The sequence below is a fragment of the Rhinopithecus roxellana genome, chromosome 13 (assembly GCF_007565055.1).
Source record: "Rhinopithecus roxellana isolate Shanxi Qingling chromosome 13, ASM756505v1, whole genome shotgun sequence".
NCBI classification, from domain to species: domain Eukaryota; kingdom Metazoa; phylum Chordata; class Mammalia; order Primates; family Cercopithecidae; genus Rhinopithecus; species Rhinopithecus roxellana.
The window spans coordinates 119,977,973-119,992,161 of NC_044561.1; the positions used below are offsets into that span (position 1 = coordinate 119,977,973).

General features: G+C 42.3%; 1 protein-coding gene across 1 annotated transcript in view; it reads right to left on the bottom strand.

The window, feature by feature from the left end:
- SLC13A3 (solute carrier family 13 member 3) overlaps positions 1 to 14,189 on the bottom strand; it is a 92,632-nt gene that overhangs the window by 22,503 nt on the left and 55,940 nt on the right. Inside the window, exons 6-9 of the mRNA XM_010384168.2 lie at positions 11,564 to 11,689; positions 8,125 to 8,220; positions 7,015 to 7,119; positions 2,548 to 2,645 (exon numbers count right to left, since the gene is read on the bottom strand). Of these exons, the coding sequence (XP_010382470.1) occupies positions 2,548 to 2,645; positions 7,015 to 7,119; positions 8,125 to 8,220; positions 11,564 to 11,689 (425 nt within the window). The remainder of the gene's footprint in view (positions 1 to 2,547; positions 2,646 to 7,014; positions 7,120 to 8,124; positions 8,221 to 11,563; positions 11,690 to 14,189) is intronic.

A 14,189-nucleotide genomic window follows, 5' to 3' on the forward strand; every position in this document is an offset into this window, starting at 1 on the left:
GACTGCAGCACTGCCTTTGAGCTACTACTCTGGGCACACTGCCTATGGGGTAGCCCCACTCCACAAGGAGCAGAACCTCTGCTCATGCTGTGCACTGCTGCTTCAATAAAAGTTGCTGTCTAACACCACTGGCTTGCCCTGGAATTCTTTCCTGGATGAAGATGCCAAGAACCCTTCCAGACTAAGCCCCAATTTGGGGGCTCCCTGCCCTGTAACAATAGGGCCTTCCCCATGGCCCCAGCTGAGAGAAAGCCCTGGGCATTGTGAGTTCACCCCCAGGTGCCAGAACCATGGATGGGCACCTGACCAAGGGCAGCTGATCCATAGGCTGGCCAGGGATCTATGAGGCTGTGAAGTAGCCTTGTGAGAGGAAATCTGCCCAAAGAACAACAAGCTGGACCAACCCGACTCTTACATCTTACAGATGCATCAATGGGAAACAGAGACCCACTGGGTGAAGAGAAGTGATACCTGAAGGTGAAAGAATGAACAGAGAGGCCACATGACACACAGGGGGCATGACTGGGCTGAAGTTGGGTGAGGAAGCAGAAGCCAAGAGGAAACAGATACTGTGAGGACACAGAGGCTCGGGAGAAGCAGAGGCTCAAGGGAGCAGATGGATACCATGAGGAAGTGGCCGCCACCATGGGGAAGAAGCTAGGAAGGGGCAGAAAGTGTGAGGGGTGATGCCACAGGGAATAGAAAACATGAGGAAGTGGAGCTAGCAGAAGCCACGGGGATCAGACACTACAAGGGAACAAAAGTAGAGACTAAAATGAAGCAGAAACTATAAAGGTACAAAACCTAACAAGCAGCAGAAACTAGGAAAAGGTTAAGAAATTATATACAGAGGGAATGATGAGAATAGCCAGTTGGAAGACTGACTGGAAGAGAAGCAGAAATGGAGAAAAGCTGAATCCTGTTCAACTGCAGAGTACGCAGGCCCACAGCTCAGCCTCCTTAGACCCAGTTCCAGCCTCCCTGAGGTCCGGCTATGCTACAGGAACTGACTATGGGTCACACATGGTAGCTCATGCCTGTAGTCCCAACACTTCAGGAGGCAGAGATGGGAGGGTCACTTGAGGCCAGGAGTTCAAGACCAGCCTGGGTAATGTAGCGAGACCCCTGTTACTACAAAAAAAAAAAAAAATTTTTTTTGAGACAGGGTTTCACTCTGTCACCCAGGCTAGAGTGCAGTGGGTGCCATCACAGCTCATTGCAGCCCTGACCTGCCAGGCTCAATCAATTCACCCACCTCAGCCTTGCAAGTAGCTGGGACTACAGGCATGCCTTACCATGCCCAGCTATTTTTTTTTTTTTTTGTATTTTTTGTAGAGATGGGGTTTCTCCATGTTGCCCAGGCTAGTCTCAAACTCTTGGACTCAAGCAGTCCACCCGCCTCAGCCTCCCAAAGTGCTGGGATTACAGGTGTGAGCTACCATGCCCAGCTGCTACAATTTTTTTTTTTTTTAATTAGCCAAACAAGGTGGCTCACACCTGTAATCCCAGCTTCTTGGGAGTTTGAGGTGGGAGGTTCACTGGAGCCCAAGAATTCAAGACTGCACTGAGCTGTGATGGCGCTACTGTACCCCAGCCTGGGTGACAGAGTGAGACCCCACTAAAAAAAAAGAAGAAGAAAGAAAGAACTGTTTATGGAGCCTGTAAAATCCTCATCTTCCTACAGGACACGTACACTATACTACTCCCCACACTCAAACCCTGACTTTTCCATGGCTGGGGCTATCCTGAGTGACACTATTTTTCTCAACAATAGATAATAGTTTGATTATGGTCCCTATTTCCTGACTCCGGAGGAGTTCATCCAACTGCCCCAGGTGGCAGCCTCAGGTGTTGGCGTCACCTTCTGGCAGACATCTGCTGGACACCAGAGGGAGTCGCAAGCTGGCAATCTGAAGGCCACAGTCTACGACATTTTGTTTAGAGGTACTCAGCGATTTTTAAAAAATGGAATCTGAATGCCTTCAGGCAGTTTTTTCTCAGTGCCCAACACTTCCTATACAGTTGAAACCCAGCTTGTGTTTTCCATGCATGGCCAAGGTGCAACTCCTGCTTTGGGCCAAGGGGTCATTTTTCTGCAAAGGGCAAGAAAACTAAACATTTTTTGCTTCGTGAGCCAAGAGGCAAAATTGAGGCTATTGTGTAGGTACTAATATAGCTAAAGAAAATAAATTTCCACAGGTTCCTTAGGGGAAAGCAAAATTTGATACGTGGACACTGAAATTTAGATTTCATGTAACTTTCACATGTCCTGAAATGTTTTTCTTTTGATTTTTTTTTCAACCAGTTAAAAATCTGAAAACTGTGCTTAGCTCACAGGCTGTTCAAAAACAGACAGCCGGCTGGATTTAGTCTGAAGACTGTAGTTACTAACCCCTGTCCCCAGACAAGGCAATGGCTCAGACAGTGAAAGGAGAAGCAGGAAGGACCATGTGGTTAGTGCAGTGGGGGGCTCCAGGCCCTTGATGACCACACTCCACGCCGCAGTCCTCACTGAGCCCACCAAGATCCCAGCCTTGACCACCTTACCTTTGAAGTCAAACCACCACTTGAGAGAGGGCCTTTGGGATGGGAAGAAGAACAAGATGGTGACAATAGCCACGCCGGTGACGGCATCAGAAAGAAACCTACAATGAGAAGGCCCCAAAGCATGTGACCCTGGGCATCTCAGTGAGCCAAGGTTTGGCAGATTTGTAACGGAGGATTTGTGGAAGGGAATTAGGCCTGCTGTGAAGGGGCCATTGTTGGAGGCTGGGCCACTGGATTCTGTCCTGCAATGCACTAAGCACGGTGCAAAGCTCTTCATTCACAGCTCCCCGGGGCCATTTAGATGCTGCTTGTGCCCAAGCAAATGCTTATCCTCCCAACTCAAGGACCCTAGGAAGAGGGACTCGACCAAAGAGGGGAGAATCTGAGGGCTGCAGAATATTGGAATCCTTGGAACCCCCATAAATCACCCTCCCCAGGACTCCTGTAAGAACCCTGCCTTTGTTCAGCTTGTGCTTGAATCCCTGCTGGGATGGGCAGCTGACCACATTGAGATACAGCCCACTCACACCAGTGGAACCCAGATTGACCCAGCCTCATGGCCCCTCAAAACCTAACTGTCACCTTTCAAGCCTCCACAATGTGTCCTTTAGGGGAGACATTAAGCCCTCAGGGCAGGCACTTTCCATTTCAGGTGGAGAATCAGAGGGTCAAAGAGCAGAAATAACCTGTTCAAGGCCAGACCCTGAGCAAGTCATTTTGTTAAACTGACATACAAATACAACCAAGATACCCTGTAAATTTTATTTTTAAAGTTTTTATTTTCAGCATTGGACACAATTCAATAAGGAATTGGTTAAATACATCGAAGTGTTCCCATTCTGTAGACCCTGGCCTTAAACTCAAATTGTTCTGGCTCCAAGTTCAACGAAGCCTAGAGCTCATTGCTAACCAGAGCTCTTTCCACTCACACATTTGGAAAGGAGAGTATTCAAACAGACAAGAAGTTGGAAGAGATGGTCAATACCATTATAATCAGAGAAATGCAGATCAAAACACTAATGGTATACCATTCATCTGCCAACAGGCAAGACTTGAAAAGGGGAGTAAAACTGGTGAGGGCACTGGGAACATACGCCCTTAGTGAAAGAATAAACCAGTTTAACCTCCTGGGGCATTTAGTAACATGTTTCCAATTTTACATGTAAATACCCTTTGATCCAGTTATCCTACTTCTAGGTATTTAACCTTGAGAAATAGTCGTACTTTTGTACACAGATTATGTGCAAGGATGTTCATTATTGATAAGAGTAAAAAAATTGGAAGATTTTTGATAGACACATTTAAAGAAATTGTGTTCCATTCATATTATGAAGTACATTGCATCTGTTTAAAAAAAGATAAAAGATAATGTCAATCTCTATGTATTGACATAGAAATACAACCAAGATACCCTGTAAATTTTATTTTGAAAGTTTGTATTTGAAGCATTGAACACAATCTAATAAGGAATTGGTTAAATAAATCAAAGTGCTCCCATTCTGTAGAGTCCTATGCAGTGTTTTAAAAGAATGAACTTGTGACCTGAGTCCAAGAAAATAAAATTAAAAAAAAAGAATGAAGTAAGTTCAAAATGGCAAGTTGTCCATGATCATATTATCATATTTTACAGTCTTTTGTTATATGTATACATATTTGTATGTGTGTATGTATGAAGATATGTGTGCATATCTGGAATGTCACACACCAAACTGCTCATTGCGATCATCTCTGGGCAGTGGGACATAAAGTGGATAAAGAGCCACTAACTTATTCTTTTTCAATTCAGCATTGTTTGAATTTTCATGAGTATGCATAACTTTTGAAATTCTATACAAAATTAAAAAGCAGATTGCAAATAATATGTCGACGTGATCATGTTTCTGTTAAAAAATACCTTCTTTTTAATAGAGTTCTAAAAGCCAATTGGCATATGTTTCATTGAGGTGTAATTAACATGCAATAAAAAGCACCCATTTTAAGGGTATAGTTTAACAAGTTTTGACAAATGTATACAGTCTGATAACAGCGTGATCACAATGTAGAACAGTACTCAGATAGGCATTTTTTAAAAGTCAGGAAAGATGTGTATCAGAATTAGAGACTGAGATTTGGCTGATTTTCACATTTTCTGTATTGTTGAAATGCTTATAATGCTCATTTTGCATCTGAAAAAAATAAAGCATCTACATTTTGGAAAAATAAAAAAATGGTAAGAGCAATGGCAGCTTCATGGCTTTATGAAATTATATTGTTTCTTGCTTATGACAACCTTCAGGAGATCAGAATTTATGTCATCCATTTTACCAGGGAAGAGGTTGAGGCCCAGAGGGTGAGATATCGCACTGTCCAGTATGGTAGCCACAAGCCACATGTGGACTAGTGGGCATTTGAAATGTGGTAAGACCAAACTGACATGTGCTTTAAATGTAAAATACACACCAGATTTTGATGATTTCACATAAAAAAAGTCAAATATCTCACTAATAATTTATACATAAAATATATCATTCATATTAGTTTCACCTGTTTTTCACCTTTTTAATGTAGCTACCAAAAAATTTAAAATATATATGTGGCTCACATTATATCTCTCTTGGATGGGACTAATTGAAATAATCAGATTTCACCAAATCCAGCAGATACATCTCTATTTAATCATGTTCCCACCCACACCAGAATTTGACATGGTGCCCACTCACACTTCTTAAAACACTCCCCTCTCTTGGCTTTTACTGGTCCATAGCTCTAAGTTTTCCTTCTACCTCACTCACCACCTCTCTGTTTCTCTAGTAAACTCCTTTTCCTCTCCCCAGCTCCCAAGTGCTGGGGTTCCTCATGGTCTTCTATACTCTCCTTAAACACTTTCCATAGCTGAGCCCATTGATTCCTATGGATTTAACTCCCAAATGTATACAGTAACTCCCAGATCTATGTATGCAACCTAAACATCTCTTCTAAGCTCCAGTCCTGCATATCCAACTGGCTATTGAGCTTGACAAGTCTAAACCAAGTCCAAAATAGAATTATGAATAAGCCATTCCCAGCCCTCTAAAAAATATTCTTCTCCAACTAACCACCATTCATGCAGGCACTCCTTTCATTCACACCCCCCAAACCAACCCAGCGCAAGTTCCACATTTAACTTTGAATGATATCTTGACTGCTACATTGCCATTGCTACCACCCTCACTCAAGCCATCCCCCAGACCAGGGGTCAGCAAATGTCTCCTGTAAAAAACCACACAGTAAGTATTTCAGCTTTGCAGGCCACATGGTGTTTGTCTGGACTCACATTTGACATTGGAGTGTGAAAGCAGCCATAGACAATATGTAATTGAATAGGTGTGGCTGTGTGTCAATAAAACTTTATTTGCAGACACTGAAATTTGAATTTCATATAATTTTCGTGCATTACAAGACATTGTCTTTTGATTTTTCCACAGCCATTTAAAAAACGTAAAAGTCATTCAAAATCAAGTGGCAGATCAGATTTGGCCCAAAAAGACAGGGGCCATCTAGATGGTGTTATAACTCCTAACTATTCTCCTCATCTATATTTTTGCCCCCACTACCTATTTCCTAATGAATACAGCTAACAGTTATTGAGTTCTTTCTATGAGCCATTTTAACCACTTGATATATATTAACTCATTTATCTTTACAACAAGTCAATGAGAAATGTACTATTATAATATCATTTTACAGATTAGGAAACTGAGGCACAGAGAGGTTGAGTAGCTTACAACCCTCCAATGGCTGCCAACTGCTCACAGAAAAAAAAAAAAATCAAAATGCATAACATGCCCGAAAATACACTCTAATCTGGCCCTCCCCTACTCTTCCTCACCCACTTCCTTCCCACCAGGCTTTCGGTCCCACTGGGCTTTTCTCAGTTTCTCAAACATGCTACGTTTGTTCTGACTCAGGATTCAGTAGACATTCCCAGTGTATTTCCACTGCTTTCACCTGCAGTCTTCCTAAGCTTTGGCTCTTCTCAGAACTGTCCAAAGTCAATGCCCCTGCTCTATTATTTTATAGCATAACCCTCTCACTCTTTCCTTCATAGTACTCATTGCAATGCAGTTATTTTGTTGTCTAACTACTTGCTTTTGTCTGTGTTGCAGCACCCAGCATGCAGCTTAGCACATAATAAGTTCTCAATCAATGTTGATTGAATGAATGAACGATTTGCTCAGTGACGCAGCTCATAAGTGGCAGAGCTAGAATTCTAACCCAGTTTAGTCTGACTCCAAATCCGGAGCTCCCAACACATGAGAAGTCATATTTTATCACCCAAACCTAAACTCTTTTGAGAGTGAAAGAGGGAGCTATTAATAATCATATGGGACAAGAGATGGAAACTTGGATGCAGGTCTCCCCAGCTACAATGCTGCCTCTCCAGCTCCAGGTGGCCCAGCCCAGAATCCTCCCTGTTGGACTCCTCCCTGTGGGTCCCCAGAGTCTCACCCAGGAGTGAAGAGGCTGGCCCAGCCAGGGATGAACTTCGGGTCCCTGGAGAAGAGGAGGATGGCAAACATGCAGAAAAGGACGAAAACGGCCTGTTCGGCAAACCTGTGGCACAGACATGCAGGCATGATGGTGACCCTGGGTTTCAGGCAGACTGCAGCAGGCACAGGCTCAGGCAGCTGCCCACTGGGAGTGACTAGGCCCGGGATCTGCCTCTGAGAAAGCTGAAGTCATCCACTCCCCAGGGAGTGCCCAGAACAAGGGGAGGGGCACCAATGGACTGTAAATGATTCCTGTCCTAGGACTTCCACGCTCCCTCAGGATCCTTCCTGAGCCTCAAGTCACCCCCTCCCCGAAACCACATGCTTCATTATCACCAGGAGTTTCCCAGGATCCTACAGAAAATCAAGAAAGTGAGAAACAGAGACAGAATCCAAAAAGCAGAAAGAAAAACAGACAGAAATGCAGTAGGCAAAGAGAAAGAGGAGCATTCATACGGAGAGAGAGAGAGAGAGAGAGAGAGAGACATAAAAACACACAGTCTGTCTACACTGAGAGGAGAAGACACAGAGAGGGGACAGACCTGGAGAGAGGGTGGATGGAGGTGGAAAGAGAGGATTCCCAAGAGTTGGAGGAGCTAGTTACCCAATGTACCCATTTCAAAGACTGGAGAGCAGGGCCCAGAGAGGGTTAGTGCCATGCCCAAAGCCGACAGGACATGAGTGGCACGGCTGGTCCTTGAACACAGGCCTACTGAACCCATTATTTTCACCATATGGAAATGTGAATTAAACAAGGTCCTGGAAGCCACCTGAGATAGTGTCACGTATTCTGTGTACCGGGAGGGAAATGGTGCCTTGGGTGGAAGATAGCAGATCCCACTGTAAATACATTCTGAGGGGCTTCTTGGTCCTCAGGTTTCTACCCCAGCACCAGGGCAAAAGGTTGACTGTGTAAACCACCTCCCATCCTCCACCTCTAGGCTCCCAGGCCATGGGTCCTGGAATTCCCCTGGAGCTCAGCCCCCATGGGCCCAAGGCCAGGCCAGGAGGAAGCTTTCCTGAGCATTGAAGACTCAGCTCTTTCCTCAACCCAAGGACCCCCATATACCTGATGGGCCCCAGGTTCTGGTATTCTTCCCGAATTACAGCTCGAGCCCTGTTTTCTGCAGTGGTTCTTATCTCAGATTTATTCTTCCTCCAGCCCCTGAAACAGAAAGTGGGAGGTTAGGAGTGTCCACTGCAGGTATAACTAACTTCTCACCTACAACCACCACCACCACCTGACCAAGTCACATCCTCTCTGTCCGGGAGGCTGCAACTACCTGATGGCTGGTCTCCCTGCAACTGTCTTCCTTTGCTACAGTTTTTCTCCCCACGTACAGCCTGGTTGATCTTTAAAAATGTGAATCTGATCATATGACTCCCAGGCTTAAAATCCATGAGTGGGTCAAACAGGCACATGAATAAACAGAGGAATCAATGGAACAAAGCAGAAAGTCTAGACACAGACTTAGTCACAAGTGAGAATTTAGTCTATGATAAAGTTGCTATCTCAGATTGGTGTAGAAAAGATGGACTATTCAGTAAATGGCATCAGACATATAGATCAATGGAACAGAACTGAGAGCCAAGAAATAAACCCATCCACCTATGGCCAATTGATTTTTGACAGGGGTACCAAGACTGAATAATGGGGGAAGGAATAGCCTTTCAACAAATGGTGCTAGGAAAACTGGATAGCCAAGTGGAAAAGAATGAATCTGGACTCCTACCTCACACCATATACAAAATTAAACCCAAAATGGATTGAAGACCTAAATGTTGGAGCTAAAGCCATAAAACTCTCAGAAGAAAAGGCAGGGGTAAATTTCCATGCCCTTGGAATAGGAAACAGTTTCTTCAATATGACGTCAAAGCACAAGCCACCAAAGATAGATAAATTTGACTTCATCAAAATAGTAAAATATTGTGTGTCCATAAATGGTGTTAGGACACTGGGTGACCATTTGGGACAAAAAAAAAAAATGAAGTTGAATCCAAACTTCACACTGTACTATAAGGATGAACTCCAAATAGATCAGAAGTTTAAATGTAAAAAATATAACACTAGAAGAAAACGTGATTATTCTTTTATAAGTCCTGTATTAGGAAAACCTTTCTAAGCTGTAACTGAAATTTCAGAAACTATGTGAGAAAAGATTGAAAAAAAATTAAAACAATTCTTTAGAGAGAAAAGCACCATAAGCAAAGCCAAAAGACAAATCAGGAAGAAAATGTAGCTTCTATTGCAGAATAAGCACTCATCTTTCCAAAATATAAAGCGTACCAGAAACTAGTAAGAACAGGACCAACAACCCACTTGAAAAAATGTATAAAAATATGAACACACGGTTTCACAATTCACAGGAAAGAAAATACCGATGAACAAACTTTTCATATGCTTCCAAACCTATGAGAAGTTTCCTAAAGTTACTCTTCATAAAATAAACACAAGTTATTTTTCTCTTATCAGATTGGCAAAAATCCACTTTGCTGCAAGGAAGCAGACACTCTCATATATTGTGCATGGGAGAGGAAACATGTAAAATTTTTATGAAGAATGATTTGACAATATCTATTAAAATAAAAATGTGTTTATTCTCTGACCCAGAAATCCCACTTCTGGAAATGTATCTTATAAAAATGCTTGTTTCCTTTGAGCTAGAGTTGCAAGGTAAAAGAGAAAAAATAAAATAAAAATAAAAAAACAGCTGGGCATGGGTGGCTCATGCCTGTAATCCCAGCTCTTTGGGGGGCCGAGGTGAGTGGATCACTTGAGGTCAGGAGTTTGAGACCAGCCTGGCCAACACAGCAAACCCCTATCTCTACCAAAAAAAAAAGCACAAAAAATTAGCCAGGCAAGGTGGCAAGAGCCTGTAGTCCCAGCTACTCTGGAGGCTGAGGTAGGAGAATGGCCTGAACCTGGGAGGTGGAGGTTGCACTCCGAGATGGTGCCACTGCACTCCAGCCTGGGTGACAGAATGAGACTTTGTCTAAATAAATAAATAAGTAAATAAATAAAATAGAAAACCAAAATCTGTCAGGGAGGCCTGTCACCAGAAAAAGATATCTATCTCTGCTCATATTTGCTTAAGAAAACTGAAAGATTACACAAGAAAGCAATAAAAGTGGATGCTTGTTTGGGAGGATATCGTGGGTGAAGAGGCCCATGGTTGGGAAAAGGGGTTCTCACTGCATACCTCTTAGTGTTGTTTTGATTTTTGAGAACCATATGTATGTGTTACCTATCCAAATTAACGTAGCCATATTAAAAAGTAATTGAAGTAACCAAAATAAATAAAGGAAAACAAAGTGCCAGTATTATATTTTGGCTAGACATCGTTTCTGGCTCAAGTCTCTGGGTCTGAAGCTTGCTCTTTGTTTAGAGGTTGATTTGAAAATGTTAGATATTATGGTTTCTTTAGCACCCAACTGAGACTTTCTCCTTAATGTAAGTAGACTGAGTGATGAGAGTTGATAAAGACATATTGCCCATAATATGATTTGGTGTTATTTAATATTTTGTCCTCATGCCTCCCCAAATTATCTTCTGTATTAGGGCCCCATAAAATGGGAAATAGTGCACTCCCCTCGTCTCTGGTCAAGAGTGTTTACCTTAAAGACAATACGATTAATAATTAGTAATAATATGTGACATCAACAAAGGGTCTGGGTGTGGCAGGCAGGTTACACCTCTCACTTAATCCTCACATCCCTGGGAGGTCAAGAAAAGAGAATATGGCTAGCATGGTGGCTCACACCTATTATCCCAGAGCTTTGAGAGGCCAAGACAGTAAGGATCGCTTCAGGCCAGAAGTTTGAGACCAGCCTGGGCAATATAGTGAGACCCTGTCTCTACAAAAGATTAAAAAAAAAAAAAAAATGGCTGGGTGCGGTGGCTCAAGCCTGTAATCCCAGCACTTTGGGAGGCCGAGACGGGCAGATCACGAGGTCAGGAGATCGAGACCATCCTGGCTAACACGATGAAACCCCGTCTCTACTAAAAAATACAAAAAACTAGCTGGGCGACGTGGCGGCCGCCTGTAGTCCCAGCTACTCAGGAGGCTGAGGCAGGAGAATGGCCTAAACCCAGGAGGTGGAGCTTGCAGTGAGCTGAGATCCGGCCACTGCACTCCAGCCTGGGTGGCAGAGCGAGACTCCGTCTCAAAAAAAAAAAAAAAAAAAATTATCCAGGCACAGTAGTACTCGCCTGTAGTCCCAGCTACTTGGGAGTCTGAGGCCAGAGGAACACTTGAACTTGGGAGATTGAGGCTGCAATGAGCTATGATTGTGCCACTGTACCCCAGCCCGGGCGTCAGAGCAAGACCCTGTGTGTAAAACTAAATACATACATACATACATACATACATACATACATACATACATAAAAGAAATGAGAATACGACATGAAATAAAAATCATCCTCAGTTTTCATAGGCAGATGCTGAGGTTAGAAAGGCCACTCCCTGCTTCCCCACTCTACCTGCCAAGAAGAAAATGAGAGGTACCTGAAGCTCAGTCCCCCGTACAGGAAGGAGATCCAGAGCCAGCCTGCCAACAGGAACAACAGCATAAGAGGGAAGGCGAAAATGAACCAGGAGCCGAAATTCACCACGTCACACTGTGGAAAGAAACTGGAGAACAGTGGGAGATGAGAACAGGCCAAGGGCAGCCATGCCCATTTGGGGAGTGGCAGAGGAGACCAGGTGGTACTAGTAGTAGTGGGTCAAGAGGGGAATGAGAGGGTCCCATGGAAGTCTTGGGAACATTGTTTTCCACCTATTCTAATAGAAGCACTCTTTTTTCCTCTTCTTTGGAAGCTGCTGGCTTCTGACCTAATGTGACCAATGGGTGCCCTACAGTCAAAATCTCTGCCCCCTGGAGGCCAGACAGGTACGTGAGTGAGTGAAACAGGACAGGCCGGGCCATGGTGAATTGAAGAGAGCTGTGCTCATTAAAGGGGTAAGCTACTATTTGCTTCCCCAGGGTTGCCGTGCAAGAGTGCAGGGCCAGTAAGCCCAGGTTTGGGTTTTACTTGAAATTATGTGATGTTTAAATGTTGGCAATTCATGAAAATGTTTTTAATGAATGTGGGAGTCAAGCATAACACATCTGCAGGCTGAAACCTTTGCCCTCCTTATTATACATGCTCAAAGACCCTGGGCATTTTGTCCAGGCAATGGTGATGTCGATGAGTTCTTTCTCTGCTGAATGGTGTCCAATCCTTTTATTAAGACATCATCAAGCCTGAAAGGATGAAGGGCAATAACACTCAGTGCTGGTGAAGATGTGGAAAAACAGGCAGATTCTTGATGTTTGTTCATCGGAATACTCTTTTCTGGAGAGGGATATGGTAAAATGCAGTAAGAGTCTTAAAAATGTGCATATCCTTTTATCCAGAAATTCTACTACTAGAAATAAACTTTAAAACAAAAAACCAGAAATTTGGTCAGGAATATAAGTGCTAGATTGAAAAGAGGAAAAGTAAGTTATAGAATGATGTATACCAAAGTATGTGGACACTCACGGACATTTCTAGGTAAATAAATAAGTAAATAAACCAAAACATTAACAGTTATTATATAATAAATAAGCAAACAAAAATATTAATAAACTCTATATAGTGGGATTCTAAGAGGTTTTTATTTCCTCCTTTTTCTCTACTTGTATTTTCTACAATGAATAAGTATACCACTATAATTAGACAAAATAAAAATATTGTTTTAAAAATATTAAAATATCAGCAAGTGTGTGGTCAGTTACATAATTTGTAATAGCAAAATAATAATTATCATAAAATGAAAACAATCTAAATGCTTAAGATTAAAGTATATACACCCAAAATAAGATAATACATAGTCACTAAAAATTATGTTTTCTAAAAATTTTTAATAATAAAATCAGACTATAAAACTGTATTAAGAGCATAGTGGCAAAAACATTAAATATATACACATTTAATATATGGACATAGAAAAGTCTAGAAGAAAGTCTTAAAATATCGACAGTGGGATTGAAGGTATTTCAAACTTCTTCTACATTTTCCAAATGTTCTTTAATGTGCCAATATCATTTTATAATCAGAATAAACCAATAAAATGTATTTTGGCAACACGGGCTAAAGGACCACTCAGGGCAATCACTTCTCCTGTCTCCCAAGTCTTCTCCTGTTCTCAGCTGGAGAATCAAAATCACGTATTACCTAGCATTCCTTTTAAATCCCCTTTTCCTACACCAGAGGGTCTACATTTGAGCCCTTGCATTGCATAAGATTTGCATGTAATTAACTTGAAATCCTACATTTGATATTTTTACTGTATATATAGTTAATATTACATATTGTATGTATTATATGTTAATATATACTTAAATATACATAAGATATGTTTTAGAAAATATAAATATGAAATAAACATATAAAAAACATATAATTTCCCCAATTTCATTTCAGGTTGGAACAAAGTCCTACTCATATCAGGGCAGGCAGGTAGCCTGAAAACTCTTTGACAACAACTGCTCCCCTTCAATTCTCCACATCCCCAACCTAGGCTCTGCTCTCCATCCCCAGAGCCCACATCTTCCTGTCCAGCCCTGGGGATGGGTCCCGGCAAACCCTAACACCAAATGCCTACCTTCCCCCTCCGCAGAACACTAAAGGGCTGAGCCTAGATCCTCCCCACACCGGAAGCAGGATCATCTTTGCTTCTGGTTTTTCTGTCAGTGAGCTAAAACCAGAAGGCACAGCCAGCCTTCTTTAAAGGATAGCGATAAACAGACATCTAAGGTTTGCAGTAAAACTCAGCGGGCTTAAATCAATTGGTGAAACACACCTACGACTTCTTTTTTTTTTTTTTTGGTTGTTTTTCACCTCTCCCAGTTCATGGTTGACAATCACTGGTTTCCATCATCAAATCTTAAAATCAAAGCATTTTGGAATCTGAGAATGTATTGGCAATTCATCTCATCCAGGGGTTAAGTTTTTAAAATCAGCACAAGGCCAAACATGGGTGTACTAAAATCTCTTATGAAAATACCTGTAATTACTCACTTGTATGTTACTGAGGGTTGCACACATAGCAAACCTCTCTCGGGGAGATGAGCAGGGCCTTCCTTCATCCCCACATGTTTTTGATT